Below are 27,816 nucleotides of genomic sequence, written 5' to 3' on the forward strand. Positions count from 1 at the left end.
TGATGAATGTTTTATTCATGACATCACTCCTTCCACAGCCTTAAGAGGGGAAAATACGGTCTTTTCCTCATTTGTTTATTGCCAGTACCTCACATATTACCAGTTACAATCAACTTGAACCTTTGTTGTCTGTACAGAATGAATAAACACATTTATGTTTAAATGAGGACACTTTCATTACTGTATGGTGCTTTGCCTGTTTTGCTTCAAGTTACATAAATTTGAAGTAATTATTGAAATGGCGTTTAAAAAAAAAAAATGCGTGGGCTGCATTTTGAATGCAGCCAAAAAAATGTACATGCTGTTGACCATGTTACCACAAATGCATTATGTTACCAAAATTATTGATTGAATTGTGCATGTGTACTGTGTCTTTGTTTAAAAAATTGTCGGGGAATCATGTGTGCAGGGAACACTGACTGCCACTTCAGTTGTAATGATAACGTGAATGAAATCAAATGTCTTATGTTTAAATGGTATTGTAAATAAAATGGTCTTATTTGCATGTTTTGATTTATTTTCTTATTTATGATCTTGGAGATTGTTTGGTATCTCATCAGCTTACCTAGGTTTTTTTTCACCAGTAGCTATGCCCCTTGTTAATGTAGTCCCAGTACTCCTGCACAGAATGCAAAATGAAGGGAAAGAGAAGTGGTTGGGCGAAGGGAAGGTGTTGGGATTGGGCCTTAGTGGACAGTGTGGCAGGTTACCATCGGTCATGTAACCAATAGAAAGGCATGACTTCATATTCGTGTTTAATATTAACCACACATGTATCTTAGTTTCTCTAACCATGCAAAATATCCACTATAAACTGGGCCTAAAGTTTGGCTTTGGCTTACTTTATTTGCCCATGCCTGCCCTCCAATCATTCTTCCAAGTCAAAATGCTGTCATGAGGATAACATGCACATGACAGAAAAATGCCTGCCGGTGTGTTAATTAATGCTTAACAAAGACAAGTAGACATCTACAAAGATTCTCATAAAATGAGCTTGTATTCTTACTCCTTGCGTGTAAATCATTTGAATATGCTTCAGTAATATCTTTTACTACTTTGTTACCGTCTCTGTTTTCCTGTGTTTAAGTCTCATGAGTAAGATACACAAAAGGAACAATCAAGGTAGTTTCAAAAGGTTATGTCATAGAAAATAGTTGTTGCACAACAACATACCATCTATTTCCTGTTTTAAATGCACTGAACCCTGAACAGCTCTATGCTTTGTATTCATAGGTTAAGTGTTTGCTAAAATGATGTCAAAATAAGCACACACACAGGAAAAAACATTATATACTGAGCATTTAGCATACTTAAATGTTTAAAACATGGTTTAATGATGTGTTGAAGAAGTTAGAAAAGTTATTTTAGAGTAATTTTTATTGACCGACTCAATTGAGTTGTTTTACTGCCATCTGCTGTCCATGAAAGAAACGTGCACTATATGTGTGCACCGTAATGATGATATTACAAGTTTGGGGATCGCTGGTCATATTAAAGTATTTTTTATTTTTGTGTAGTCTAAATCTGGTCTAAATGTTTCAAAATGATAAAGGTATTGAATTGCAAATTACAAACGAATTTCTACAAACTAAAGCTTATGACGGGGATGGGAATTGTAGTTTTTGTGGACTCTGATTCCTGCTGCGATTTACTGGTAAAGATACTCAAAATCCCAGCATGCCTCGGTAGTGCTGGTTCACGCCTCCGCTAAATCGTCGCCTGTAATCCTCAGTGTACAGGCGAATCTCTGCGGGCTTGTTTTATTTTATGCACAGAGAGGACAAGTTTTATCTTTTGACTCCCAAACGAAAATGGACAACTCTGGGAAAGAGAAGGAAGCGATTCAGTTAATGGCCGACGCGGACAAGAAAGTCAAGTCTTCTGGCTCTTTTTTGGGAGGAATGTTTGGAGGGTAAGAAAACACTGCACCAAAGAACAAGCTAGCAAAGTTGGCACGCAGCCGCAACACTTAATTCTGGGGAAAATAACCGAAAAAAATAGTAAATAAATCGTTTTAGCTATGAAACAACACACGAGAGAAAATACCTAACATTTACCTTTACGCTAGCGTGATTGTAAACAAAAATACAGCACTTCTGGAACCGTCTTTGGCCTGGAAGCGACTTCTCACTAGCTCATTTTATTTATTTATTTATTTATTTTTGCACCTTGTCTTTCAATAAAGCCAGATTATTTGTTTCTGTTATGTTTCATCTTTTTGTGTGAAATTGTGTGGTCACAGTGTCTTTTAACAAAAACTCCAAGTGTTCAGCTTTATTATTTAAGTACTTTTTCAAGCAAAAAATTCGAATATTTGGGTCCAGCTTCTGTGGTGAACGTTTTTATCCTGAAGAATGAAATTATTTTGAAGTATAAATTCCTCTTTATAAATTTTTAATAAATCATTTATGATTCTTCTGCAAGAGATCATTATTTGTGCCGATGGCAGTCGATGACTTTTCATGTTATCATGATATTCTTTTTTGTTGTTGTTGTTATAAATTAAGCCATTCAATACTGACGCCAAGATGCAATGATCAGGATATGCGATTTATAAGTCATCCCTAGTTGTTAATGTAAATGAAGTGTATACTGGTATGGAAGACTTCCCCGGTGCTGAAAGGTCAACTGGAGCAGATGTGGAAGATAAAGTCCAGTGTGGGCCGAGTGGTATTTGGATGTATAACCCCAGATTGGAAGAGTGGCTCCAGCAGATCCCAGGCACAAGATAACATATCTCTGTCCAGAAGAGTGCAGTCCTTGGAACAGATGAGATATTGCACAGAACGTCTAAACTACCAGGCCTCTGGTAGAGGAGCACGCATATCAAAATGTGATGCCACAATTTAAGCATGTGGTCTTCTCATTTTTCATGTCTGAACTGCAAAAGAATGACTTGAGTTTAAAGAAAACTAATAATTTCCCCGGAGCCTCGTCTGGGATAAGTGCTAGATCATCTGTGGCCTGAAATTCCCTGGTCAGAAACCTTTTGACAGACTTAGCATTTAGACTTCTGAGGCCGACTCAGCTAGGATGTAATCATCTGCAGTGGTTTAACTGCATCAGGAAGGTCCCAATGGTCTACTTCATATCATGCAGTGACAAAATCTGTGACGCCTAATGTTCTTGAGAATGGCAGAAGCTTGCACATTCTCATTAATGCGTACTCGTCTTTTCAGTTTTTGTTCACCTGTTCCCCCTCCCCCTTTCATTATCTAGAGGACATCATAAAGTGGAGGAGGCATGTGATATGTACTGCAGAGCCGCCAATATGTTCAAGATGGTGAAGAACTGGAGTGGTAAGATAATCCCTTACTCAGCTGTTTTAATTGAACAATTATGTGCTGTACTGGACACGCTGCTTTCCTCAAAATAATCACAAAGATGAGCACTTGTTGGTGTTGCCACGAGCAACACCATTGACTTATGTGCCTAAATGAAAGCTGAATATGAATTTTCTGTACTTATGTCCCACTTTCCTTTGTCAACAGCTGCTGGAAATGCATTTTGTAAAGCTGCACGTCTCCATATGCAGCTTCAGAATAAACACGACTCTGCTACCAGTTACATTGATGCAGGAAATGCATTCAAGAAGTCTGATCCGAACGGTAGGACTGCCTGTTGTGCTGCTGGAAACTATGTAACTTCAATGCATGTCTCACCTTCTAGGGGCATGAACGTCTTATCATTTTATTGTGTGTATTTAACCAAAGACTAACTTGCATTCAAGATGTTTACTACTACTGATGGCCATCAAAGCGGGCTGGGGGGGTGATCGTCCCTGTTTTTTCTGTGTGTGGTATCTCAAGCAGGGGACACGCTTCAGATATTTTCTATAAAGTTGGCTCTTTGGTCACGGATGAATTGATTATGTTTCGGTGATAATCTGGATCTGCCCCAGAATTTTTCCTTTATTACTTTAACATCCTTGGCTTATAATGTCACAAAAGTCTCAGAAAATTGAGGCTACTCCTTGATGAGGAATATTTTACGACCAAAACATTTGGTGTCTGTGATTATCTGGAGCAACTTAGTCACATTCATACAACAGATACAATCTACTGAGTTTAAAACAAGGTGCACTCAGTATTGCATACATGGACAAGGGAAGACTGTGGTTCATGGAAAATCTGATGTACTGCTTGGTTTTACAGGGGCTTAAAATGCTCTTATTTTTCTCAGTTGATTCATTTAATAGTTTCCAAAGTACAGCTGTACCGTCTGTCTTGAGTTGTTGCCAGTTCCTTCATGGTGGTTATGTTTTGGCTTGTGTTAATTGTCAAAGTCTAAAAAGGTTGGGTCTGGTCTCCAACAGAAACTATATCTATTTATGGTGGAATTTGGAAATTTAAACTCGAGCTAAATAGAAGACGTTAGCCAGTTTTCATGAAATGTAGTGAACATGCCACGACTGGAATATGTACCATTGCCCTTTGTGTTGCATAACTCTGCGTAAGCAGGGTTTGGTATTAACAATTGATTGTCCAGGATGTGTAGAAAAGGGACAACAGTGGTGCTCTGTTATGTAGTCTGAATCAGACAAGCACAAACCTATACTTGAAAGTGATCTATTTGTTTGTTGTCTCAACATGGTTCTTGACTGCTTTGACAATGCCATTGTACTGCTCAACTTTGCATCTCGGATAATATTGCTAATGTTTCATATTAGCAAACATGACACAACAAAAACATGGAGTAATTATGGCAAGATGAAGCCTTGTTGAAGGGTGAAGCCTGCCAGCCAATAACTTCATCAAAAGCTTTATGACTTAAAGCCTCATTGAACAGCTCATGTGATAGACTACTGACATCTACTGGTCAAATAATATAAATCAGTGTAGGACAAGTTTATTGAACAAGTAGATACCAGTAAAATTATGTGGATGCAAACCAACGTTACAGGCTTTTGTTAAGCAAGATGGTGCATTTTTTTTTTGCTTTAGCTGGATTACACACTGAATATAACCACCTGGTTTGTTTTATAGAAAGAAAGGTACAAAAATTGAAGGGTGTTGTAGTCCTCTGGTATATTTACCTTCCGTCACTGACCTTTTATTTTTCATACTTCTAAAAATAACTTGCAGACTGACTTGTGGTTAATTGAAAGGTTCCGTTTTACTGTCTAACTGTTCCCTCCTCTTCCCTTTATGCTGCCAAAAGAGGCAATCAAGTGCTTAAATGCTGCCATCGATATTTACACAGACATGGTAAGAAGATCATAGAAAGTGTCCCAGTTCTTCTGATCCACAACAGCAGATGTGGTGGGGGGGAAAAAATTCTTTTTTATGGCAGCGAGGTGTGTAGCGGTGCACTACACCTGGTTTTATTGTGAAACTTATATTTAAAAGCACACTGTTATGACTTCGGTGTGAAAGCAAGAGCTGCTGTTTGCCCTCATGCCTTTTCAGTGAGCTTAAAAATATCTTTTGATAAATGCAGATAGATTCTTATCCTCCTTTTCATCTTCCTCCACCAGGGAAGGTTCACCATCGCGGCCAAGCACCACATCAGCATCGCAGAGGTTTACGAGTCCGAGCTGGTGGATATTGAAAAGGTGCATGTAGTCGCATGTTTAATTTACGTGGAGTTAGTGAAATAACGCTACAAGTTATGATCAGTGTGTCTTTTGTTTGTTGGTTGTCCTTTTGTAAAGGCTACTGCACATTATGAACAGGCGGCAGACTACTACAAAGGAGAAGAGTCGACCAGGTATCATTTCATACCACCATAAAATACTGCATTTATTAGATATTTATTTGTGTAGCACTTTCAGGTCAGACAATGGTAAGTGCTTAAGAAAAATAAGCACAGCGATGCAACAAAAGACAAAAATGAAGATTAAGTCTTATCGCCAATATGTGTAATTTAAAGGTGGTGTCCCATTTAATTTTTCTCCATTTTCAGCAGGTTAAATGTAAAGTTTACAGAATAGAGTGAATACAGATTTATTTATTATTCATAAATACTCCTTGAATCAGTGTCAACCTACACAAACATTTTCTTTGACCTTGAATCATTGTCTAGGCCCGCATGGCCCCCAGAAGGGTAAAAAAAAAAAAAAAAAAAAAAAAAGCCATCTCCTGATTTTTCTCAAAAACTATTCAAAGAATTTTTCTGAAATTTTGGACAGACATTCCTTGGGTGACTATCTGGTCGCGGTAAGGTGGACTTTCCAACTGAATGGGAAATCGGCTTTACAGTGAAATGAGAGCAATCAAAATCAGTTTCTGTAATTATGGTTGTATATTAACCTGCAAAATTTCTAAAACGATAAACTTCATGTTTCAACAGTATATGACTTTTCCAACCCCAGCATATTATTGCTTTAAACTACTTCATTAACCTTAAAAATAAAAACAACAAATTACAGAGTTTGACTCTGCTGTGTGGTGACTTTACTATTATTTTAATATAGTTCTGCAAACAAATGTCTGCTGAAGGTGGGGGCTTACTGTGCTCAGCTGGAGCAGTACCAGAAGGCGATTGAGATCTACGAGCAGGTACGTTTCTGGACTTGTTTGTATTCTGTGGATGCTGACGAGGTCATTCTACCATTTTCAGTCCATTTTGTACGGTTTGCATGTTTCCAGGTTGGAGCCAACACCATGGACAACACACTGCTGAAATACAGCGCCAAAGAGTATTTCTTCAAAGCAGCCCTTTGTCACTTCATCGTGGATGAGCTGAACGCGAAGGCGAGTTACTGGTTTTGTGGTTTATACATGATTTCTGATTAGGGAGCTGACATTTTAACATTCCGTGTCTCCACAGATTGCTGTTGAGAAATATGAGGAGATGTTTCCGGCATTTTCAGACTCTCGAGAATGCAAACTGTTGAAGGTATGGCCGTGATGATGCATTTGATGCCTGGGTTTTTCTTGTGTTTTCTTCTCCTTCATGTGTCCAGATTCTCAATCTGGCCTACTTCTTGTTTTTAACAGAAACTTCTCGAGGCACACGAGGAACAGAACAGTGACGCTTTCACAGAGGCAGTAAGTCTTGTATTCCCGTTGAAAGCATTAGAGTTTTAGGAAGAGTCCCAGAACTCACTGTCTTTGATGCATCTATTGTTTATTCAGAAAGGCTGAAGTCATGCGTTTTTCTCCCCAGGAGTGTTTGTGAAACATTTAACACTCGTATTGATTCATAGCTCAAAATGCTAATTAACACCACTAAATCCAGGACACTGTAGCTTCAACCAGTCAAGTCCAATAATGATTAAATATCTGAACACATTTCCTTAAATTTAGCCATATTCTTGGGCATGGGGCTGGAAATTTGACCTTTCACCTTGATGGATCTTAACAAAAATCAAATCTTCCCATCCATAGACCCAGTATAACTGCCAAGTATGATCAAAATCTGCGTTTTAAAATTATATTGCTAAAAGTCATACAAATATAGTTACGAAGAGATGGTGATCCACCTTCAGCAGCATCGCTATCAAGAAAGATCTTTTCCAGCATTATTCTCCAGGTCAGCTTAAACTTCACCAAATTTCCTGAAAATTGGTTTATTGGATAGTTGTCAGAACAGCAATCAAACAAGTACACATCTGTGCAAAAAAGAAAAATCATATCGGTCGCCATTTATGCATTTAAAAACAATAAATAAAAGTTCTCCTGTGTGCCTCTTGCCTCTGCCTGCAGGTAAAGGAGTACGACTCGATCTCTCGCTTGGACCATTGGCACACAACCCTCCTGTTGCGCATTAAAAAAACCATCCAGGGTGACGAAGGGGATCTGAAGTGAAACGCTGCGGGTGGGGGGGATAAATACAGCATGGAAGGACAAATTCATCACGCATGCTTTCATACACGGGGACAAACACATACGTTTTCACATGCCTCACTGTGTATGGCGTCAGGAGTGGATTGTCCGCTGTTGATCCCCCCCCCCCCCCCCCAGTATTACACCACTGCTCATCGTTACACAGCTGGGATGCCTTCGCTTTCCTAACTAGCATATCTTAATCTGGTCAGAATGTATTTCCTGTTGCCTTTGCCTCTGTGTAGAGGATTGCTGCATACTTTCTATGCTGAAATCTGTCCCTGGGGATTATTGCGCCATCAACCATATTTATAACTAAGCATAGCATGTTTTGTACAGTTAGCTATGGCTTTCATCTCCTTTTTTTGCACTAGTCTATTAGAGAGTTATGTATTTAATGTCAGGTTTGTACTCGGGTTGAAAGTGCGTGCATGTAGATATTTATTGTCATCTCGGCCATATATAATGAGAGGCGAGGTAGGAGGGTTTTTTTCTTTGCTCTATGTATCACCAACAGTAAGATGCTTTTCTTGCTGAAGGGTAACGATATGCAACTGTAGTAGACTGTTAAAACATTTATGCCCAATCAGAAAGTTTTTCTGTTTGTAGGAAAGATTTCTTTTTTTTATTGTTTCTTACTTCTGTGTCTGATGTTGAGTTTATAAGTTTATTTTGCCTGTGAAAAATGTCTTTGAAACTCACCAACACAGTTGACTTTCTCCGAGCAGCAAGCTTCGGGGAATTGTGCCTCATAACTCGCTCATTCCGTGTTGCATTACGTTTTGGACTTTCGAACGGCCAGTTGCTTAGCATGTTGTCGTGCGTAGTTTGGTGTCAGCACATTCACAAGTGCGAGTAAGACCAAAGTTTTTACAAAAGGACCTGTCACCCTACGTATCTGGCTTCTTCCAGGTGGAATGATGGAGGACTGTGGGTGGGACCTGTATGCTTGTGTGAATGGACAATAATAAATCTTAAGGAACAAACGGCATTGTTATGGAAGTATCATCCGTTCTTTGAACATGTGATTCCTTCAGAAATCTTTTTACATTAAACTTGAGAGAGCAGCCATCTGTTGGATGGTTGATGGAAATTAGGAGCAGGTGTGACTGAAGTTGCAAATAGTTTGAAATGAGCTTGATGGTTTCTTTCATATGCCAAGTTTCAAATGTGGTGGCCAACGCTGCTTGTACCAAAAGTGAAACAGTACTTTGAGTATGTGCCTTAAAAAAATGCTTCTTTTTTTTTTAACCATTGTAACTAAGGCCCTGTTAGACTCATTGATGGAGATCTTCACCTTTACATTTCAAATTAGGTTCTAATAATATTACATTTATGCATCTAAATGTACATTACTTTCAAGTTTGTATTGTTTCAAGATGTGAAAGGAAAAAAAATATCAGTAATTTAGGGTTGTACAGTATATCATGGTGCTAAATTATGAGCCAACCATGAGTTCAATGGCAAATTTTGTATTTTAAGAACATAAATCTTGGTGGTGAAGGGGCGGATCCAGGAATTATGGCATTATTTTTATTTTTTTGTTTGCTATTTTCTTTAATATTGTGAGATGTGGCATTTTTCCACATATTGGGGGGTGTGATCTGCTTTTTTTCTACAAAATTAAACAACTGAATGAACATCCTCCGAGGACGGTGATTCCATAATTTTTGCCAGGGGTTGTATTATCTCTTGACAATTTCACAAAAATATTCAAAAATGCCCCATACGCTATTTGTTTCTTTCTTGGCCTGTAACCCATCCTCTCCAGTTACATGTAATTTAACACCAGCTTTAAGGGTTACTCACTTTTATTTTCAAATGGATCTGCATTCTTAAATTGCTGTAAATGGGCACTTCAGCCCAATAGTTCAGCTGTGATTGCATCTAAATATATGTTAAGAAGCCCATAAATCATCTCCAAAGATGTAAAATATATATTCACGTGTATAATTTACCACGACCCGGTCCCGGATAAGCGGTTGAAGATGAGTGAGTGAGTGTATAATTTATCCTCGCAAAGCCACATTCCTACGAGTATATTCATATTTACACACAATTACTATAAAGTTACCACCAGGGGGTTGGATCATATGTGATGACCCACTTCCTGGAGATGTCTCATAAAACAGTAGTTGGATTTTGGATGTCCAACATCTAATTTTCTACACAGTATCTTGATTTGAGACCTTATCCTCTGGAATGCCAACATTCATTTCTGTCTTTTGCTGTCCATCACTTGGCTCAGTGACTGTTTGGATTTTTCCACAAATCTCTTGATTGATGATCACTGTCCGAATATTAGGTTTTAGAGTCCCAGTCTCGGAAGCTGGCGCTAAAATAGTTTGTGACGCGGCGGCTTCCAGGACGGATGAAGTCGGGACAGTCTGTGTTTCTGAGGCTGAAGCTAGTGTGTCGTCAGAATTGGGAAGCGAAAGGGCAACAGGTATGGACAGAGAGGTGGAGGAAACTTCAGAGGATAGTGGGATGGGATGAGCCACGGTAACGGGGAGAGTAAAGGGGACAGAGATGGCTGCACCATCCAAGGAAATGATGCTGGTTCCTGTGCCATCTGTGGTTACGATTGGCTGTATCTGTGTCCCAGGTGCCACCTCTGTTTGGATGAGTGTGATCCCTCCTCCCATGGTGCTGTGACTGAGCAGGGTAATGGCTCCGTGACTGGTCCAGTCAGCTGGGACAGCAACTGGCTCAGCTGGCGCCACAATGCCATCAACCTTGAGTGCATTAGCACCGTCGTTACTTCCATCTCCGCTCTTTTCAGCAATAGTATCCTCTTTTGATTTCTTCCCCTTAGTGGGTGTTTTGGGTTTCTTATCCTCCACATTCCCCTCCAGTACCACCAAATAAGTCTTCCATGGGGCGTCTTTGTCATGAATCTGCGGGCAGAAAGAGCTCGTTATTTTCACAGCAGGCTAAAGCATTTCTCCGACATTTCCCGTAAAAGTTAGCCAGTGGAGTACCGCTCACCGACGTGTGCCTGCGAAGTGTGGACAGGTCTGTAAAGGTGCGTTTGCAAAGGGCGCACATGTACGGTTTCTCTCCTGTGTGAATCCGCTGGTGCCTCTGGAGGGCGTTGATCTGAGTGAACTGCTTATTGCAGAATTTACAGATGTAAGGACGCTCACCTGCCGCCAGAGGGGAGCCAAAATTAATCAGAGATGAAGATAACAGCAGCTGGAGTATGATTCCTGGAATAGCAACAGAGCGAAGTGTTGCAATATCTTATCTACCTGTGTGTATTTTTAAATGCTGATGCAGGGTGTTCCTCTGAGCGAATCCTCGCCCGCATTGCTTGCACTCGTACGGCTTGGATCCCGTGTGGATGTTGGAGTGGTTTTGGAGGTATTCTTTTGATGCAAAACTTTTCCCGCAGGCCTCGCACATGAATGGTTTCTCTCCTAGAAATGGCAGTTTGCACAAGCCGATTATAACGCCGCAAAACAGACTTAAAAAAAAAAATGTCTTAGCCGAGAGAGATTTTGCACATTTACCTGTGTGTGATCGCTTATGATAGGACAACATGTGCTTCTGGGTGAAGCGGGCATCGCATTGGTCACAAGCAAAGGGCTTCTCCCCTGTGTGAGTCCTACACGCATATAAATTGACAAACTTAGACATCAGCTAAGGTCTCTCCAATCCTGTTCCTGGAGGTCACCTGCCCACCCACTGCTAATTGGAAAACAAGTTATCTCCTTGAGCAAGGTTGGTGGTCCCAGGTTCATACGGTGAACTGCGTCACTGGTTGCTAAAAATGTAGCATGATTTAAAAACCTGTGGTTTTCATGGAGAAACCGATCAGGGAAGCAACCCAACAAGGAATAACTGGCATGAAGCTCGGGATCCACAATGAGGCAAAAATCCCCAGCGGGCGTTGGTAGCCTGGAGTCCGTTTGTTCAAGAAATCTTAATGGGGATTGTCTTGGATGAAGTTCTTCCGAAGTATAAAAGGTAAGAGTTTGCTACCAAGTAATGTTAAATATAATAGTGGAATTTTGTAACATGCTACCTATCTTAGCTGTAGCTATAAAAGCTAACCTGCAAGTAGTGTTGAGTTTACATGATAAACTCAGTACAAATCAGCAGGCTGTGATTCACGTTGGTCTTTTATCAAACAATACCAATACAATATTAATGTTAGTAGTAGCTTGCTAGCTTTTCTACACGGATTCAGTTTGTCAACATTTTCTCATCTCTAAGCGTACGTTGCATTTCATTGCTCTTATTTGTGGTACTTCTATATCCAACTGCATCCAGAGACACTACTTATTTTAAAGTTACTTATTTCATACTGTATCAAAAAGTAGCCTTTCCTTAAAGATGTGTGAATTATGTAAATCCAGATTTTTCAAATCGCAATTGAGACATCATCATGTTCATGCTAACATCACTGATTAATATGTCCGTTTTGGAAATTGTCACTTAATTTCTAAGATAAAAATGGCATGTCATCAGATTTACAGTACCTGTAAGAAAGTTTTAAGTGGATTTTCTTGACAGTAGTGTTTGCATGGATATGCACAAAGCCTCCAACCCCCTTTTAACGAACACGTGAACACCCATTATCAAGCTCAGTACCTGTGGTGCAGCTTCAGGGCAGAATTCTGGGTAAACCTGGCCCCACAGTCAGTGCACTCAAATGGTTTTGCACCTGTATGTATTCTTTCGTGCAGCACCAGTGCAGTTTTCGAGCTGAGAGCTTTTCCACATTCAGGGCAGATATGCACCACCATGCTGTGTTCATGAACCTGTGCAGCAGCAGGAACACGACAAAACAGCCACGTTAAAAAGCAAGCAAATCGTGCAAGAGAAAGTGATTCTTTAGAACAAATACTTCACAAGTTGATGAGCGCAAACTACTTCATGGAAGCTCACCTGTCGGTGGTGGCGGGTAACATCCTTCTTACGTTTGAAGGTTTTTGTACAAACTTGACAGGCAAAAAGCCTCTCATTACTGTGGACATGCTTTTCGTGGATCTTCAGGTTGCTGCGGTTAGCAAAGGTCTTTTCACACATCTCACAGCGATAGATGATGTCTGTTTTCACCCCGTGGTAAATACTGGTCAGGAAAACATTTTATTTGTTTGCTGTCTAGCGCAGCACATCAGAATCACAACATTGCAGATCTGTAGTTTTAAAATGGTCAAATTCATTATTTTCTCCGGATAGTGATCCGGGAGTTACTTGGCGTCTTAAACACCTCCTTGGAGAGTAGTGACATCTACAGGTCAAATAACATATAGCACTTTATAGCTGTTAGAAGCTGAAGGCCACGAACCACAATTTCTGTGGACAGGACACGACAAGTAACGATAGTCAATACTGGCCAGATGTAAATATAGATGACAGTAAGATTTTTGATATTAAATAAATTTGAATATTTTAATTAAAAATATATGTGGGTAATGAGCCATTGATGTTTGTTTTACTCACTACTGCTGGGCAAGTCCTTGATTCTACTGGACAAGTAAAAATGTTAAACGTTGAAACATGCTACCTTAACCTCATTAGTCCATATAAGTGACATTTTAATTTTATTTATTTAACCATCACATCCTACCTGATGTGTTTCAAGTAGCTTCGCTCATAGTGGAAGGTCCGCGGGCACTCATCGCACACGTATCGGGCAAAAGCTCTTTTTGAAGCCTCGAATTGTCCTGCGTCTTCCTTGTCAGAGTATTCATCCTGCATGTTGTTGTCGTGATCCCAATCATCCGCATCATGGGCCGGGTCTTCCAAAGGAGATTCTTCTCCTTTGGAAGACCGTCTTTCTGGTTGAGTTGCGATTTCTTCACTGTTTGCGTTTTCCTGTGTGTCTTCATCTGTGTGTTGGTCAGCGATATTTGAAGCCTTTCTTTCTCTTTTAGCAGGAAATTTCCTCTTCGGGGCTTTACCGCTGGCCAACTTCACTTTCAGCTGTCTACCTTTGCCCTTTTCAACCCTTTTTGGGACTTTTCCCTTCTGTACTTTTGAATGGACCTCTGTGTCTGAGCTCTGTGAAAAGTGTAATGTGTCTTCAGGCTGCTCCTTGTCTTTGGTCTTCCTTTTCTTTGCTTTATCTGTGCCATCTATGCCATCTTCTCTTGCATGTTTTGTTGCAGGCGTTGCCTTCGGAGGCTCCTGCAGTCCATGAGTGCTCATAGCCTGGCTGCAAACATCCAAAAGATCTACACAGTCAAAAAACTGTGCCATTGCCTGCACATCAGCAATCCTATTTCTGGCAACTTTAACTTTACCAGTGTAGACAAAATCCAAAAACTTGGCAAAATCCTTGGACTGTATATGTGAAAGTAATAATTTGTCTGGAGCAGCCTCATCAGACAGGAGCATCTTCTTGAAGTAGCCGCTGGATGCTGCGAGCATCACCTGGTGAGCACGAAACTCCTGCTTCTCTCCATGGTCGTCGACCTGAAATGTGATGTCAGTCAGCTGTTCTTGGAGCCACAGCTGGTGCAGAGAGGCTAGAATGTTTTTGTGGTGGTCCCTGGAGGAGAGCTGGACTGCTTTGATACCCATAATTCATTGGTGCTGATGAGAGAATCAAAATGAGAGAGTTGTAAGGCTGAACTTCCCAAATTCACATGTGCAGTCACTGAAGCAGAGCTGATGGGTAGTTTTAAAATCCATAAATGTCTGTAAGTGGGTACATGAAACTTACTGGGATTCAATTTTCTGTAGACTATAACTGCATTTACATCTTCACCTTACATTTGCTCTTGTTTTATTTGTGAGTGCGGCCGAAGCAGATGGTCACCCTACTGGGTCTGTTCTGCCTGAGGTTTCTTCCTGTAATGAACAAAAAAAAACACCTTTTCTTTAAACACTGTCACCAATGTGCTTGCTCATGGGACAAGTTGTTTTCTGAATTACTTGATAGTCAGGTCCAAGAACGAGAAATTTAAGTAATGCAGAAATGATTTCAGTGCATTGAATTGGTGACGGTCATTCTTCAACTTTTTAAAAATTTATTTATTCATGTTTACCTTTAACGCTAGTGTTCGATTGTTTCAGTTAAGTTTGGTGACGATTATAGTTGTCAGTGTCAGAAAAGCAATAATTTCAAGTTTACACAGACCATATTGTCAAATTACTAATATTATGGTGAAATATCGAAACACAATTTACAGTGACAAAGAACGGAGAAAATGTGCGCATCCACAAAAACGCGAAGCTGTAATTCAGAGGGGGGAGCAAAAGATTAAAAAAATAAAATACAAAAGGTAAGAGGGCCAGAAATAGTCTGAAATTTGTATTTTATGTAAAAACCTAAAGTTTCCAATCTGCAAACACAACAGTAAAACATTATTTAAATAATAATTATTCGTGCAGCAGCTTGAAATTTTATCAGTGTTCTGTACAAAGCTGCATTGTGTCCAGTTAGCACTGGAAGCTAATGGTAGCAGCACATACACAGTGAGCGACACGCCGGGCCGACATTAATTAACTGACTTGGGCTGGAAAAAAAATAAAAACTGCAAAAAATAAAAACTAGGTCTCAGTGTTCACCTGCACAACACCGAGCAGGTTTTCTTACCGTAAGCTCGCTACAACGACAACCCCGAAAAAGCTCTGCGGCGGACGGTAGGAAACAAGGTTGGTGGTGGACCGACATCCGGTGCTGCAGCGACTGATTTCAGATCAGTTTCATATTTTAACTCCCCGTTGAGAAACCCCGCTTACGCGGGAAAAATCGAGTTCCCGGATCAGTTTGGATTGACTAAACGGGCATAACGCCTGGAAAATCGGCGCCTCCGACATTAGAACTACAGCGCTTTTCACGTTAACTTTTCTGTCATCTGTTGTACTTTTCCAGTATACAATTAAAGCGTGGATGAACTAGCATTTCCGAGATTTTATTTCTGTTTAAAAGGTGTTTTTTTAAAGTCATTTTATTTATTTAACAGTCTAATAGCAGTTAGAAAATGTAATTTTTTTGCCTTGCTTAGACACACAAGTTCCACAATCCTATTTTTTATGTTTTTGAACAAATGGTTTCTGTGAATTTTAATTTTCAAAACCAAATATTAAAAAGAAAATGAAAAGAAGTATGAAATTTCACAACTGAAAGCCCTTGAACATTTAGACATATTTAAAATCACTATTAATTAAAAGCATATTTTTAATTTATTTTTGTTTTAAATGAACCTTTCAAAATAAAACGAGAAAACCCCTGTAGTACCGCACTGCTGCCGCTGAATGGCAGTAAAGAGCGGATGTTTTGAGTGCAAGTTGTGACACTGCAGCAGAGTAACACTTCCTGTGATAGTTATCAAAATAAAATGTAACGACGCCGAAATAAAGAATTAAAAAATAGTAGCTAAGTCTGCGTATATCCACCTGACGTCTCAAGAGAATAAGGCCACAGTGTCATTTTAGTTTGTATATAAAACTTTCTAATTATACCTGTCGGAGACATCACCGGATGTAGGCTCTAAAATGTCGATTAACTTACCTTTCAGTCTAAAATCTGTTTTGGTGTGTATTCTTCACCATTCCCGCAAGGTGGCACTATTTCACACAGACATAATAAAGCCTGCACGTGTACCTTTATTTTGAGCCTTTTCATCTTTGAAACTCTCACCTCATTACAGCGCCCTAAAAAAATATTTTGTCGAGCTGCATAAGACACAATCTTACTTGCATGAAAAAAAATATATATAAAAAACACACGCACACAACATCCTGAATGATTTACCAGCAAAAATCATGCTGCAGAATGCATGCTGTCATTCCAAAGGTGAATGGAAAGCTACTTGAGGATTCACTGGAAAGATGTTCAAGAACAGCCAGGGATTTTTTTTTCTCCCTCTTTCTCTCTCTCTCTTTCCCTCAGAGGAAATCCATATACCTTACATTTGTCTTGATGAATTCTGCAAGCTTAGCTCTGCTGTGTTCCGGTGACTCATGCTGCTGTGTGGTCCAGAGGCTGACCTGCACCGCCGCCTCGGCCTTCGCCTGTCTTTTAATACATTACCTCTCTGCCACATGCAGATCATTTTATAGATTACACATTTAATGCATCTGGTCCTTCATGATTCAGATGTAATGATCTGTAGCTGCATGCTCAAGAGAATCAAAGCTATTTGCACATATATTAATATGTTGGAAATTATTCAGTATCAGAAAAAATTAGACTGGAATTTAATGGAATACTGAATGACGTGCAAATTAATGAGACATGTCGTGGAAATTCATTCTGACTGTGTTTTTGTCATTAAACTTTAAAATAAATTGAAATTAGGAGGAAAAATAATGTGCATGCAATAAATTTTACAAATTATTATTCTTAATGAAGGATGTATGGTGGCTGGGAAGTGAAAACCAAATATGCATGTTAGAAAACATTTCAAAAAGTAAAAAAAAACAAAAAAACATTTGCATGTTAGAAAACAAATTCTGGTACGATAGAAAAACTTTATTGTCCACAATGTGGAAATTTGAATTTGGTTTCACCATAAAAACACGTTATAAAAATACCTTACGTCATCGCAGCAAACAACAATAACAATGTATCTGAATGAAAGTTTGTATATCCTCTATTCAAACCTATAAATAAGTGTAAAACTCACAGTGCACAACATCATCAGAGCAAACAACCATAAAAATATATCTAAATAAAAATTCATGCATCCTACTGAAACTCACAAACCTACACTAAACCCCTGTCACAGATCACGTTGACCTACTGCAAAACTAACAAAAATTTAAAACAAATGTATATGTTAGAAAATACATTGGCGAAAGTCGAAACAATTTTATATGTTAGACAACACACTTGTAAAAGTGAATACAAATTTACATTTAGGGAAAAAATAGATTTAGAAAACACATTTAGAAGTTGAGAAACACATTTACAAAAGTAAAAACAAATTCACGTTAGAATTTGTGAAAGTCAAAACAAATCTACATTTAGGAAAAAAATTAATTTAGAAAACATATTTGCAAGTTGAGAAACACTTTTACAAAAGTGAAAACAGATTTGCATTACATTAAATTTACCACCACCACCACCACCACCACCCCCCCCAAAAAAAAGTTTTTATTTTTGAAAATTTGGTTTCAAAAGTGTTAATTAGCTTTGCACTTCCCAGCCACTGTACATAATTATTCTTATGCAGACACATGAGAAGTACCTGATCTGGTTTAACTCAGATTTTGGGATTTGTGATGTCATCCCTGATTGACTAAAAGTGACATACATATGCCACATGACCGATCGAAGAAAAGGTCAAAGGGTCATTCTGGAAACATGGCGTGTTAATCATGATCTTGCACGACAGTTGGTGTGATGTTTTTAAATGTGCACAGAGAAAATGAGGATGAGAAGGGGGCCGTCCTGCAACAAGATGTGCACCGCCAAACTGTCAGCGAAGGCAATGAGAAGTGCCGTTTTTAGCAAACAAAATATGGCCGATGTCGAGGCCGTGTTTGCTTTGGTAGGAGTCATCTCCTCTCCTCTGCCGAAAATATCAGCGGTGATGTTCCACGGCACACAAACAACATAACAAAAATTTCCACTGTGTGAACCTTCGAAAAAGCAAAACCAAGGCCAGTTTTAATTTGAGGTTACGTAGGAATTTACTGCATGAGTTCGGTGGCGATGCTTGCGTCCAAACTCAGTTTGGAAGTCGTGCAGATAGTCAAATGGGAACACAGTCTGGGTTAAGCTGGTGTCCTGGCTGGACCTCTGCATGGATCCTGAACCCGGGTGACTCATAACGTGAACTGAGGCAGCGATGGCAGAACATTACATGGAAGTGCAGACAGCGGTGGTCCAAGAACATCCGCGGCATTCTCTCTTCACTTGCCCAGATAACCACACAGCCGACGCCAGACCGATCAAACCCCAGTCAGCATCGTGCGGCAAATTCCCCTTCGCCGAATGAACTCGCTTGATAGAAAACATGTTTCATGAATAAGATTATTCATGCTGTTCAGATTGTTTTTCCTCTGCCATAAATCCATTTGTCAATGGCGTGTTCCTGATTGATGTTATGCACATTTGCAGAGCGGTTTTAGTTGTTTTAAAGGACTTGACTCTCCACCCACGCTTGTGTAAGGAGAGTCAAATATTGTACGTGTTTGTGCAGCCCTGTCAAGGCCAAGGCGGCTCTGCCAGGATACACACAGCAGTCCAGACCTGTCTTTGGTAGCCGCTCTGCTCCCTTCCTGATTCCCCTCTCTGCTCCTTTTTTCAGTGGCCGGGTGCCACACCGCATTCGGCCCTTTCCAGAATGCAGCTGGAATCCCTCAAACCTCAAAGTAAGATCAGGATGCAGTGAAGCAATGACTCACAAAGGCTTCCAAGGAATAATCCAGAAATTCTTCTTGTGCCTGATGGCAGATTATGCGGCAGATCTTCACCCTTGTTCACCAGTCGTGCACATGAATTATAATCTACCAGCAGATTGACGTGTATGACACCTCAATGTCTCGACTTGAGAATCCACTTTGATGCATTTAAAGCTACACTGTGCATGATTTAGGGGTGTTTAATATCAGAAATGGAACATAGCATTCATAACCATCTGTTCATTCATGTGTGTATGTAGCTGGCCCCCTCCTGGAGGCCGCCATATTGGTACAGTAGCCCAAAAGGGGAGATACTCATCTTTTGCATTTTGCAGCCAAGAAAAAAAAAAGATTGGTGGTTGCTCCCCTAGATGCTGTCTACTGGTTGTTAGCATGGGCTAACAAGTTTGAGAACCCTCACTTTTGTGAAATGTTGATTCGTACATATTGCTAATCACGAGAGAAAACAGCAGAGCACAATTCACCATCACCAAAGAAGAAAACTGTGAAGGGAAACAAAATCATGACTGGTGATGGCATAATGATGCTTGCAGCCTCACCACTAGATGGCACTAAATCCTACATGCTGCAGCTTTAAATAATTCAAATAATTTGAAAAAAAAAATGGTACTGTATACTTAACCTGTCTGGAGTAGGCAGTTCTCAACAGTGCAAGAAGTGGACGAGCCAAAACATCCATTACAATTGTGAAGAAAGAATACATTTCTAGGATTTGGATTGGACAAATTGGGCATCGTGCAACTTTTTTTCTGTTGCACCAACTGTTTAACAGCTTCACGCTGTGCAAAAACAGAAAAAACAAAATTCTTATTCAGGAGACGTGAAATTTCAGCTACAGTTTACCAGATTGGAAATTCTAGCCTGGAGTTGATCTGTTTTCTCATATTAACCCTCAAGCGACCAAGCTATTTTAGCGACTAATATGGAAGGATAATTATAACATCACATATAGAAGAACCGGCGACTAAAAAATATGCCAGTACTTTAACACAAATCTCATTGAAATCATCAGTCATTCTATCAATCATGAGCTATTTTCATCCTCACTCTGGGCATCAAGAATCAGTCTCAATGCCTGTGCAGCTGTATCTTGCTGTTCTAGGTCTGTTGGCCATGCTTCCTGGCAAAACGATAAAATATAATGATTAAAGTTGGCAAATTACAATATCATCTGAAGCTATAATGTATAAAATCTCATATATCTTCCCGAGGGGTCATAAGTGACCCCACACAAGTTTGGATTATACTTGCCACACGGATCGGCCGATCCTCGCAAAATTCTATGAACAAATGCAGGACAAATATGTTGACAAATTCATGGCAGGAAACCTTTTTTCCGATTAAAATAAAAAAAAAATGGTGCACAAAAATATATGCCCGGGGTCATAAATGACCCCACTCAGTTGCTTGAGGGTTAAAGTCCTTTTCTGCACAACTCCACCGCCAAGTTGTAACAGTTTCTAGAGTCGCGTCCACAGACGTGTATAATGGTAAATGGACTGCATTTATATAGCGCTTTTCCATCTGCATCGGTCGCTCAAAGCGCTTTACAGTGATGCCTCACATTCACACAAACACACTGTCAAGGTGCTGCCATGCACAGTGCTCACTACACACCCGGAGCAATTTGGGGATTAAGGACCTTGTCCAGTCAGACTGGGGTTTGAACAGCCAGATTATTATTTATTTACAGCCGGATTATTCCGAGAACATAGTCAGTCATGTCCAAAAATGCGTGAGTGATGGCTGGACAAACTTTTTCTGAACTTCCTTGACAACGTGTAACTTCACTGATGTGATGCAGAGCGCAGAAAGGAGCGGTGGACACACCGTCCGCCTCCAAATCGGCTCCATTTGACCAAACAAAGATGGTTTTCTTCTCGCGCCCGCTTGGTTCGGAAAATACTTCACTTTCATTGATGAAAAGATATACTGCATTCAGAGATAAAATTACTTTCCAAATGGTCTCTGACTCACCATTTCTATTACCCCCCCCCCCCCCCCCCACCCCGGCCGGTCCTTCTGAATGTTCTCTCTATTGTAACTGTATACAGCACTTTAGCACTTCAGATGGCAGACAAACCAGCTCAAGGGCAGCCGCCCACTCTCACGATGTTCATAAATAGAACAATTTGTCGTGGCTTACCAATCACCTTACCCGCCGAGCCTGTGTGGGTGCTTGTGGACATTTTGCAGCTCGCACCGAAATAGATCAACAGGCAGACTAACTGTGAGAAAGATCACTTTGAACACGACTGCCGAATGACTCACTGTCCCTCTTATAACGTGTCATTTCTGCGGTCTGCCAGAACAGGTGGCATCACCTCCTCACTGTTTCCCAGAATGCCGCACTCTCCGCGACTGTCAGCACATTCCTGGAGAGTTGGATCCCCGGAGTCAACAGTACCCTTGTTTCGTCTCTTTCCCTCACTTCCTTCCTTCTTAATGCCCTGGTGTCCTCTCCTTGGCTTCCGAGGATTGCATCACTTCTCTGCTCGGACCCTGTAAGCACATGTGGCGTGCGCACACAGACGTCTCAAACACGTCCGCCGGGGTATAAAACGACGTTTTCAGTCCTGGTTTCGTGGCTTCAGATGGGATTTTATGGTTGGTTTGAGCAGCGGGTTCTGGAGGCCTTCCAGCTGCCCTCTAACGACTCAGTTTCACTATTTTTTCTCCTCTATCTTTCACTTCAGCTTTCTTTTCTCTTCCCTCCTCCTTTCTTTACCCACTCGCCCTCAAGGTCAGAAATATCCTGTGGTTTGATCCCTTTGGCTCTCTTGCTCCCTCACACACACGCACACACGCTTCACCACACAGGAAACGCATGCTGGGATCAGCAGTCTCTCCCATCCCAGGTTGGCAGGTTATCCGAACATGTCGGAATCATCTCTACTGAACACCTCACCCAAAGAAAAAAAAAAAAAACCTAAAATCTTGAAGCAGCTCTTGGTCCGGAGTTGACGAGGGACCTGTCAGGTTAGCCCCGCCCCTCTGAGTTCACCTATTCTCTGAGTTGTGTAACATGGCATACTGCCAGCGCTTGTGTAACAGCAGGAACCTCGCTGACCTGAAAAAAACACCAGTTCATATCATCACAGAACGCAGGAAAACAAATTCTTGCCCAATAACGTCTTGATCCCAAGTCTCCGGAGCGTGAACGTCAGATATGTCCACACAGATGTTCCTGAAGGTCAGCTTTCACAAAGACAAAATAACATGTTTTGGATTTGACAAGCCTTCTTTTAAAAATTGTTATATGATGATAAAAACTGTTTACAAGTAGAAAATTTAAACATAGGCGCATAAGTGACTCCGACAACCTCGGTCACGGCTGGATTCCGACTGTTACAGGCCCCTGAGTATTTAATTTCAACATTCTTCTAAATAGTTCCTCAAAACATATGGTAGTTTATACATGTTGTCATTGTTGTACCATGTATGAAGATAGAAAGGATGATGGGAGTCTGACATTTGACGCCAATGACCTTCACCTTCACCCAAATGATCGACGTCTGGCTGGCTTTGCCAGGGAAATTCTGGAATCCAATCTCACGTTTGTTCTAAATTGGGTTGAAAATCAAATTGATTGACTTTGACCTTTTGCCAAAATGAATTGTTCAAGGGAAATTTCAGAGTCAACCTTTATTGACGTACCAAGTTTGTGAGAATTCAGCAAAGGGACCCGTGACTCCAACAAGTGATCTTGGCTCCAATGATTGACCTTTGGCAAATTTGACCTTGCTAGGCAATTCCAGAACTCACCTCTATAAGTGAGCCAAGATTGGTGCAAATCAGAGCGGGGGGGACTTAAATTTTGACCTGAATGACCTTGGCCCTAGTGATTGACTTGGTAAATTTGCTTTCGTGGGCATTTCCAAATCACACTTACATATGTCTGACATCGGAGTGGAAGATCAAAATTTTGACCTTTGCCAAAACAAACCCTTTTAGGGCAGTTCTAGGGTTGACTGTCATCCATATATCAAGGTTGATGGAAATCAGCCAAAGGACCTGGACCTGAACAAGCACACAGATAATGCCATCATTTAACTTATCAGTACGACGGTCACAGAGCGTCACATTAACCTTGGTTCTATTAAAAATAACTTTTTGGGGCTCATTATGATTTGAAAAATTATGGACTCAGTTTTCATCAATGTTTGTAAGCAGCATATTTTAAAATCTTATTAAAAGGTTTAATTGGAGTTTTGTGAAAATATCAGCTTGGGTCCAACAAAGGTGCTTTTGATTTTGGGGAGGGTCTAGTAGCAGTTTGGGATGTCAAAATCCAACCCCTCATCTGTGTCGTGACACCTGGATAATGGGTCAAATACAGTGGGGACCTTGTGTGCCCCTTGGCGGTTACAGTAACCATGAAGGCTCAACATGAATCCTGGACATGAGACGACTAACTGGGCTCTGGTGAAACAAGAAGTCCTCGGCGGCAGATCAGGTGGAGGAGGTGATGGCTTGTGAAGGCAGATGAAGGCTGCAGCAGGTCCTCACACCCTGATTGTCTTGGATTTCCCAGCCATTTGACCATGCTAAGATCTGCAATGACATTCCCATGTTAAACCCCCCCATAGGCTTCTCCAGGTCAACTCTGTATATTGATTTTTTCCACGTCCATCATACCAACCGAGAATTGATAAAGAGACGATCTTCCTCGCGAGCGAGGGATTGCCACGAGTAGCAGTTTGAGGCATTTTTCCAACACCTTTGTCAGTTTAAAAAATAAAAAGGTTTATGGCTCTTGATGGGGAAAAAGTGGAATATATCATCTCTTAAGATGTGTAAATTATTGGATATCTGAGCAGGGTGCTCAGTGGGAATAAGGAGTTGGACAACCAGTATGTAGACCTACATTCGATTCCCTGACATACTACCTGTTTGGGACTTATTGGGGCCACGCTTTGTTTTAGGGTTGTTGTATTTTTCTCCATGTACGCGTAAGTTCTTCTCTGCATCTTCACCAGGAGGCCACTTGTTTTTGGAACAGTTTGATCTCGTAGCTGTTTGGAAAGTAAGCTCAATCGAGTTTTTTTTTTTACTTGGTGCTCAGTAACCTTCTCAATATTTGCTGGTTGGCTTCCTCTTGTAGACACAAAGACAGAAGACTGATTGCTTTGCCTCCTAAAAGATGTTCTCCACACTGCATGCGTCCATTTTATCTGGGTGGTCTCCTCATAGCTGGGGAAACCACAGTCTGTCTGCAGACAGAGTGAAACGGCTTGCTGATTGGTTCTAGGCTCTTATTTCAGCTTTATTGCTCTTTGATTTCTGTTGATCCCAGTTAAGTAAAGGGCTTGTTAAAATGAATCACCCAGGGACATACGGTAGCCGCATTTTACTGTGTTGTTTCAAAGTGTCTTGAAGTCGGCGCTTCAACTCCAGCTTTCTGACTCTGTGGTTTGCCGTAAAATCCTGATAATCCCCAGAAGCACAGCTTTGTTTTGAAGAGCAACCATTTTGTTGTCGTTTGAACTCCGCTGTCCTTCCACATCCTTCTGAAAATCTCCAAAAATGGAGAGGAGTGTGAAGAAGCATAGGGAGGAGGTGAAGGATCTGACAGACTGCTGTGGTAATGAAGCCCGTAACTTACAGTGGAACAAATATGAGGGTGTAAGAGATGGAAATTATGTTCCTCACTTAGTGTCGGAGAGCCTGTAACATGATCAGCCCTACTCAAAAAGTCCGATTGGAATCCTGCAGGATTTCGGCAATAGGAATCCTCTAGGGTGACTATCAGAGCTTTTCACACAAAATGCCTTCCAAAAGGAGTTTAACATTGGATGCTGTCTCCCTTCTCAGAAAGTCCTATCAGAACCCTCTTGGAATCCTATAGGAATTTTGGTCAGTGGGAAACCCATGAGATGTCTTTCAGAAATTGGAACGTTTTCCCTCCTATAAGCCTACTTATGGATACTGGCTTCCTGCTCACAAAGTCTTATCAGAACACAATAGGATTTTTGTTGATAGGCAACGTATAGGATGACTATAAGAAACTGGAACATCATTTTAATGATAAGAATCCATCCTATCGGAGCTTAGATTTATGGTGCCTCCCGACTCAAAAAGTCTAAAAGGAATCCTGAAAGAAAATAAAATCTTATATGAGTTAAACCCCTGTAGGATTCCAAAAGGAAGAATACTTACATACAGGAGTTTCCTGAGAAATCTTCTGAGACCACTTTACTATAGAATCCTACTTCAATTCCTGTTGGAGTCTTATAGTATTTTTTAATCCCATAGACAGTAATCCTAGAGGATTTATCCCATTATAGAACAGGATTGTTATTAGTATGGGTTTGTGGTAGGTCCAGTCATTTGGATCAATGGGGCAGCTACCTCAGTGGCATGCAGGGGGAAGACACAACTGGTTACAGATAGTACCAAAAAAGTAGTCAGTTGTTACTGCGGGGGCAGCTTCCCATATTCTAAGAAATCCGTTGCAACCCTGCGCACGACTTGAGACTGGATTTGGATGTTCCAAGAGGTTGCTGCCTGATGGGGCACAACACCTTCTGCCTTTTGCGCAAGGCAGGCATCGCGGCCCGTAAATGTGCTTGCGGAAGAACAACTCGGAGAGCGATCCCGTAGGACTCCTTAACCATTTTGTTTTGCTATAGGATTTTTATCAGACTTTTTGAGTGGGAAGATGGCATCCAAAGCTGCATTCCACTCATTTCATTCCATCCTGGCTGCTTAGGAATCTTTTTGTTGTGGATCTCTGCTGTCGCTTTATAACGCTAAGCTTCTCTGCTGACATTAGTGCACACCTCTTTTCCCATACTGAGCTGTTCCTTGATCTGCCGCCGCAGAAAACATGATCACGATAACGTACACATTCTGTATGCTTTGGAGGTGTTGGATGAGCAGAGTGTGGAGGAGACTGTCAGAGAAGAAGAGAATGATTCATTGTGTTCCTCTGTAATTGAATGATCCCGCATTTGTCGTGGGCACGGTGGTGAGGTCATCTACCACCGTTGGACGTACATGATAGCAGCAGTGGGTGCAGCCATGTTGTTGTCATATCTGTCATCTGATTACAGACTGAAATAAACAAACCTCATTAAGGTTTGGGACATTACTGCAGTTGGGATCACGTTTCACTTACTTGGAAGCACGTGTGTCTGTGTTTGGAAAAGGAGGAACAGAACCAGCATGGGGTCACCTTGACACGACGCTGCATCGCAAATCACTAAATTGGAGGAAAAAAAAAAACACCATGAGCGAAAAACTAAGTACACAATGTGTAATCACAACATCCCATCATTGCTGCCATTTTCCGAGTGCACGGGCACTAAAAGGCAAAGGAGTGGAGGGAACATGGATGGCACACAGTGAGATGGATGGAATGATCCAGCATGGCTCTTGAGAGAAAAACGTCATGTCCCAAGTATTACTTCCTGGGCTGGGAGTTGTCATGGAAACGAAGCAGCCGTTGTCACGGATAGCTTCTTCTCTGTGAGTCACACATCAATTCTGGAAAATTATGAACAAATAAGCACGGTAACAAAGTGATGTACGTGCACAAACTCACTACTGTACCTTAGCATGTTGTCTGTGTGTTCGGATGTTAAATGTTGTGAATGTTGTTTATGTGTTAAACAACACTGTGAGCCCAAGACAAATTTCCCCTGTGGGGACAATAAAGTTTAACCTAACCTAACCTAGCTACACGGCATGCTTGAATAGTTAGCTTAGCAACATAAGCAGGTGTGTTTAAAAAAAAAAATTACTAGCATATCAAATTTCAATCTGCTTCAAGGAGACGCTTTCATTTTATTGGAGAAGTTATGCTTAGCTTTGTAACGTATGCTGTCTGATTGTGTTCCATAGGGTAAGCTAGCATTGGCAGGCTAAGCAGCAAACCAGTTTGAAAGCTTAGAAATTGTGTTAAATCAACCGTTCATTGATCCTGTCAGCTTTAAGGGCCATTATACATTTATCGCAGTTCAACTCTGGCCGGCTAGAAAATCAGTGTGTCGGCTCTTTGTGGATTCTCCAACCATAAAAGAGGCATTAGCATAGTCACACCTCATGCTTATTAGCGCTGCATAATTTTCTTGAAGCAATGCCAAATTTGCTTGAAAACATGAATGTAAGTCTGATGACAAATGTGTGGAAAGATGAGTCTGTGAACCAGAGGACGCTGCAAGATAACAATAAACTTTATCTGTATTGTCTCAGTCCACCCCACTGAGACCTGTAACCTGTATCAGACTGGCATCCTATCCAAAACGAAGTTGGAGACTTGCATTCACTTCATGCTATGGAATTTTGGGGAAAGCAACGGCAATATCCATCTGCCACAGCCAGGAGAAGAGTGGGAATCCCATTGGCCTTCTCCAGCCGTTGGGGTCCTCAACACCGAGGCACCGATATGCTGGATCACAGAGAAACACACCACATGGCCAAAATGTTGTAGCTGTTGCTCCTTCACAATGCAAGTGATACTCCTCATCTTAGTCTCTCTGAGTAACCACTTATTTGGCACAGCCATTCCAGCGATATCCAAGGATCCCCCAAAGCAACCAAATACCAAAGGCATCCAGTTGTCACCTTAAGTCAATGGTTAGTGTCCAGGTTTCACAACCATACAATTAGACAGGAAGCACCAAGACTCCTGCAAAGATATTGGCATCGCCAACCACCTCTGTCCAGCAACTGTGTGACTCCAAGCTCTTTCCAGGTGTCTTTCAGTCTCAAT

The 27,816-nt window shown here is 40.9% G+C and overlaps 2 protein-coding genes across 3 annotated transcripts; one reads left to right on the forward strand and one right to left on the reverse strand.

Moving 5' to 3' along the window:
- Positions 1-1,705: 1,705 nt before the first annotated feature.
- Positions 1,706-7,756, forward strand: napbb (N-ethylmaleimide-sensitive factor attachment protein, beta b). Its single transcript, XM_034162659.1, has 11 exons — positions 1,706-1,912; positions 3,220-3,299; positions 3,492-3,608; positions 5,161-5,207; positions 5,477-5,554; positions 5,654-5,709; positions 6,416-6,500; positions 6,591-6,695; positions 6,772-6,840; positions 6,942-6,992; positions 7,650-7,756. Exons 1-11 carry the CDS (start codon positions 1,812-1,814, stop codon positions 7,749-7,751), a joined length of 891 nt encoding a protein of 296 aa, XP_034018550.1. The 5' UTR covers positions 1,706-1,811; the 3' UTR covers positions 7,752-7,756.
- Positions 7,757-8,261: 505 nt separating this feature from the next.
- gzf1 (GDNF-inducible zinc finger protein 1) lies at positions 8,262-15,393 on the reverse strand. 2 transcript variants are annotated; one of them, XM_034162655.1, is made up of 9 exons: positions 15,322-15,363; positions 14,446-14,573; positions 13,348-14,315; positions 12,663-12,846; positions 12,366-12,535; positions 11,282-11,376; positions 11,021-11,188; positions 10,758-10,915; positions 8,262-10,666 (listed from the first exon to the last, which is right to left on the reverse strand). In XM_034162655.1, the coding sequence occupies exons 3-9, from the start codon at positions 14,301-14,303 to the stop codon at positions 9,935-9,937; spliced, it is 2,463 nt and encodes an 820-aa protein (XP_034018546.1). In that variant the 5' UTR covers positions 14,304-14,315; positions 14,446-14,573; positions 15,322-15,363; the 3' UTR covers positions 8,262-9,934. The 2 variants fall into 2 exon arrangements, with proteins under 2 accessions (XP_034018546.1, XP_034018545.1); XM_034162654.1 differs by lacking the exon at positions 14,446-14,573 and having other exon boundaries at positions 15,322-15,393.
- Positions 15,394-27,816: the final 12,423 nt, after the last annotated feature.

The sequence above is a fragment of the Thalassophryne amazonica genome, chromosome 21 (assembly GCF_902500255.1).
Source record: "Thalassophryne amazonica chromosome 21, fThaAma1.1, whole genome shotgun sequence".
In the NCBI taxonomy this organism is placed as follows: Eukaryota; Metazoa; Chordata; class Actinopteri; order Batrachoidiformes; family Batrachoididae; genus Thalassophryne; species Thalassophryne amazonica.

Bases quoted from the DNA above. Each gene is read 5' to 3' on its own strand.
- napbb (XM_034162659.1), top strand. From the start codon at position 1,812: ATGGACAACTCTGGGAAAGAGAAGGAAGCGATTCAGTTAATGGCCGAC. The intron at 6,696-6,771 runs GCGAGTTACTGG...GTGTCTCCACAG, and splicing joins TGGATGAGCTGAACGCGAAG to ATTGCTGTTGAGAAATATGA. The intron at 6,841-6,941 runs GTATGGCCGTGA...TGTTTTTAACAG, and splicing joins GAGAATGCAAACTGTTGAAG to AAACTTCTCGAGGCACACGA.
- gzf1 (XM_034162654.1), bottom strand. From the start codon at position 14,303: ATGGGTATCAAAGCAGTCCAGCTCTCCTCCAGGGACCACCACAAAAAC. The intron at 12,847-13,347 runs GTAGGATGTGAT...TTTCCTGACCAG, and splicing joins AGCTACTTGAAACACATCAG to TATTTACCACGGGGTGAAAA. The intron at 11,189-11,281 runs GTAAATGTGCAA...TGCCATTTCTAG, and splicing joins TCATAAGCGATCACACACAG to GAGAGAAACCATTCATGTGC.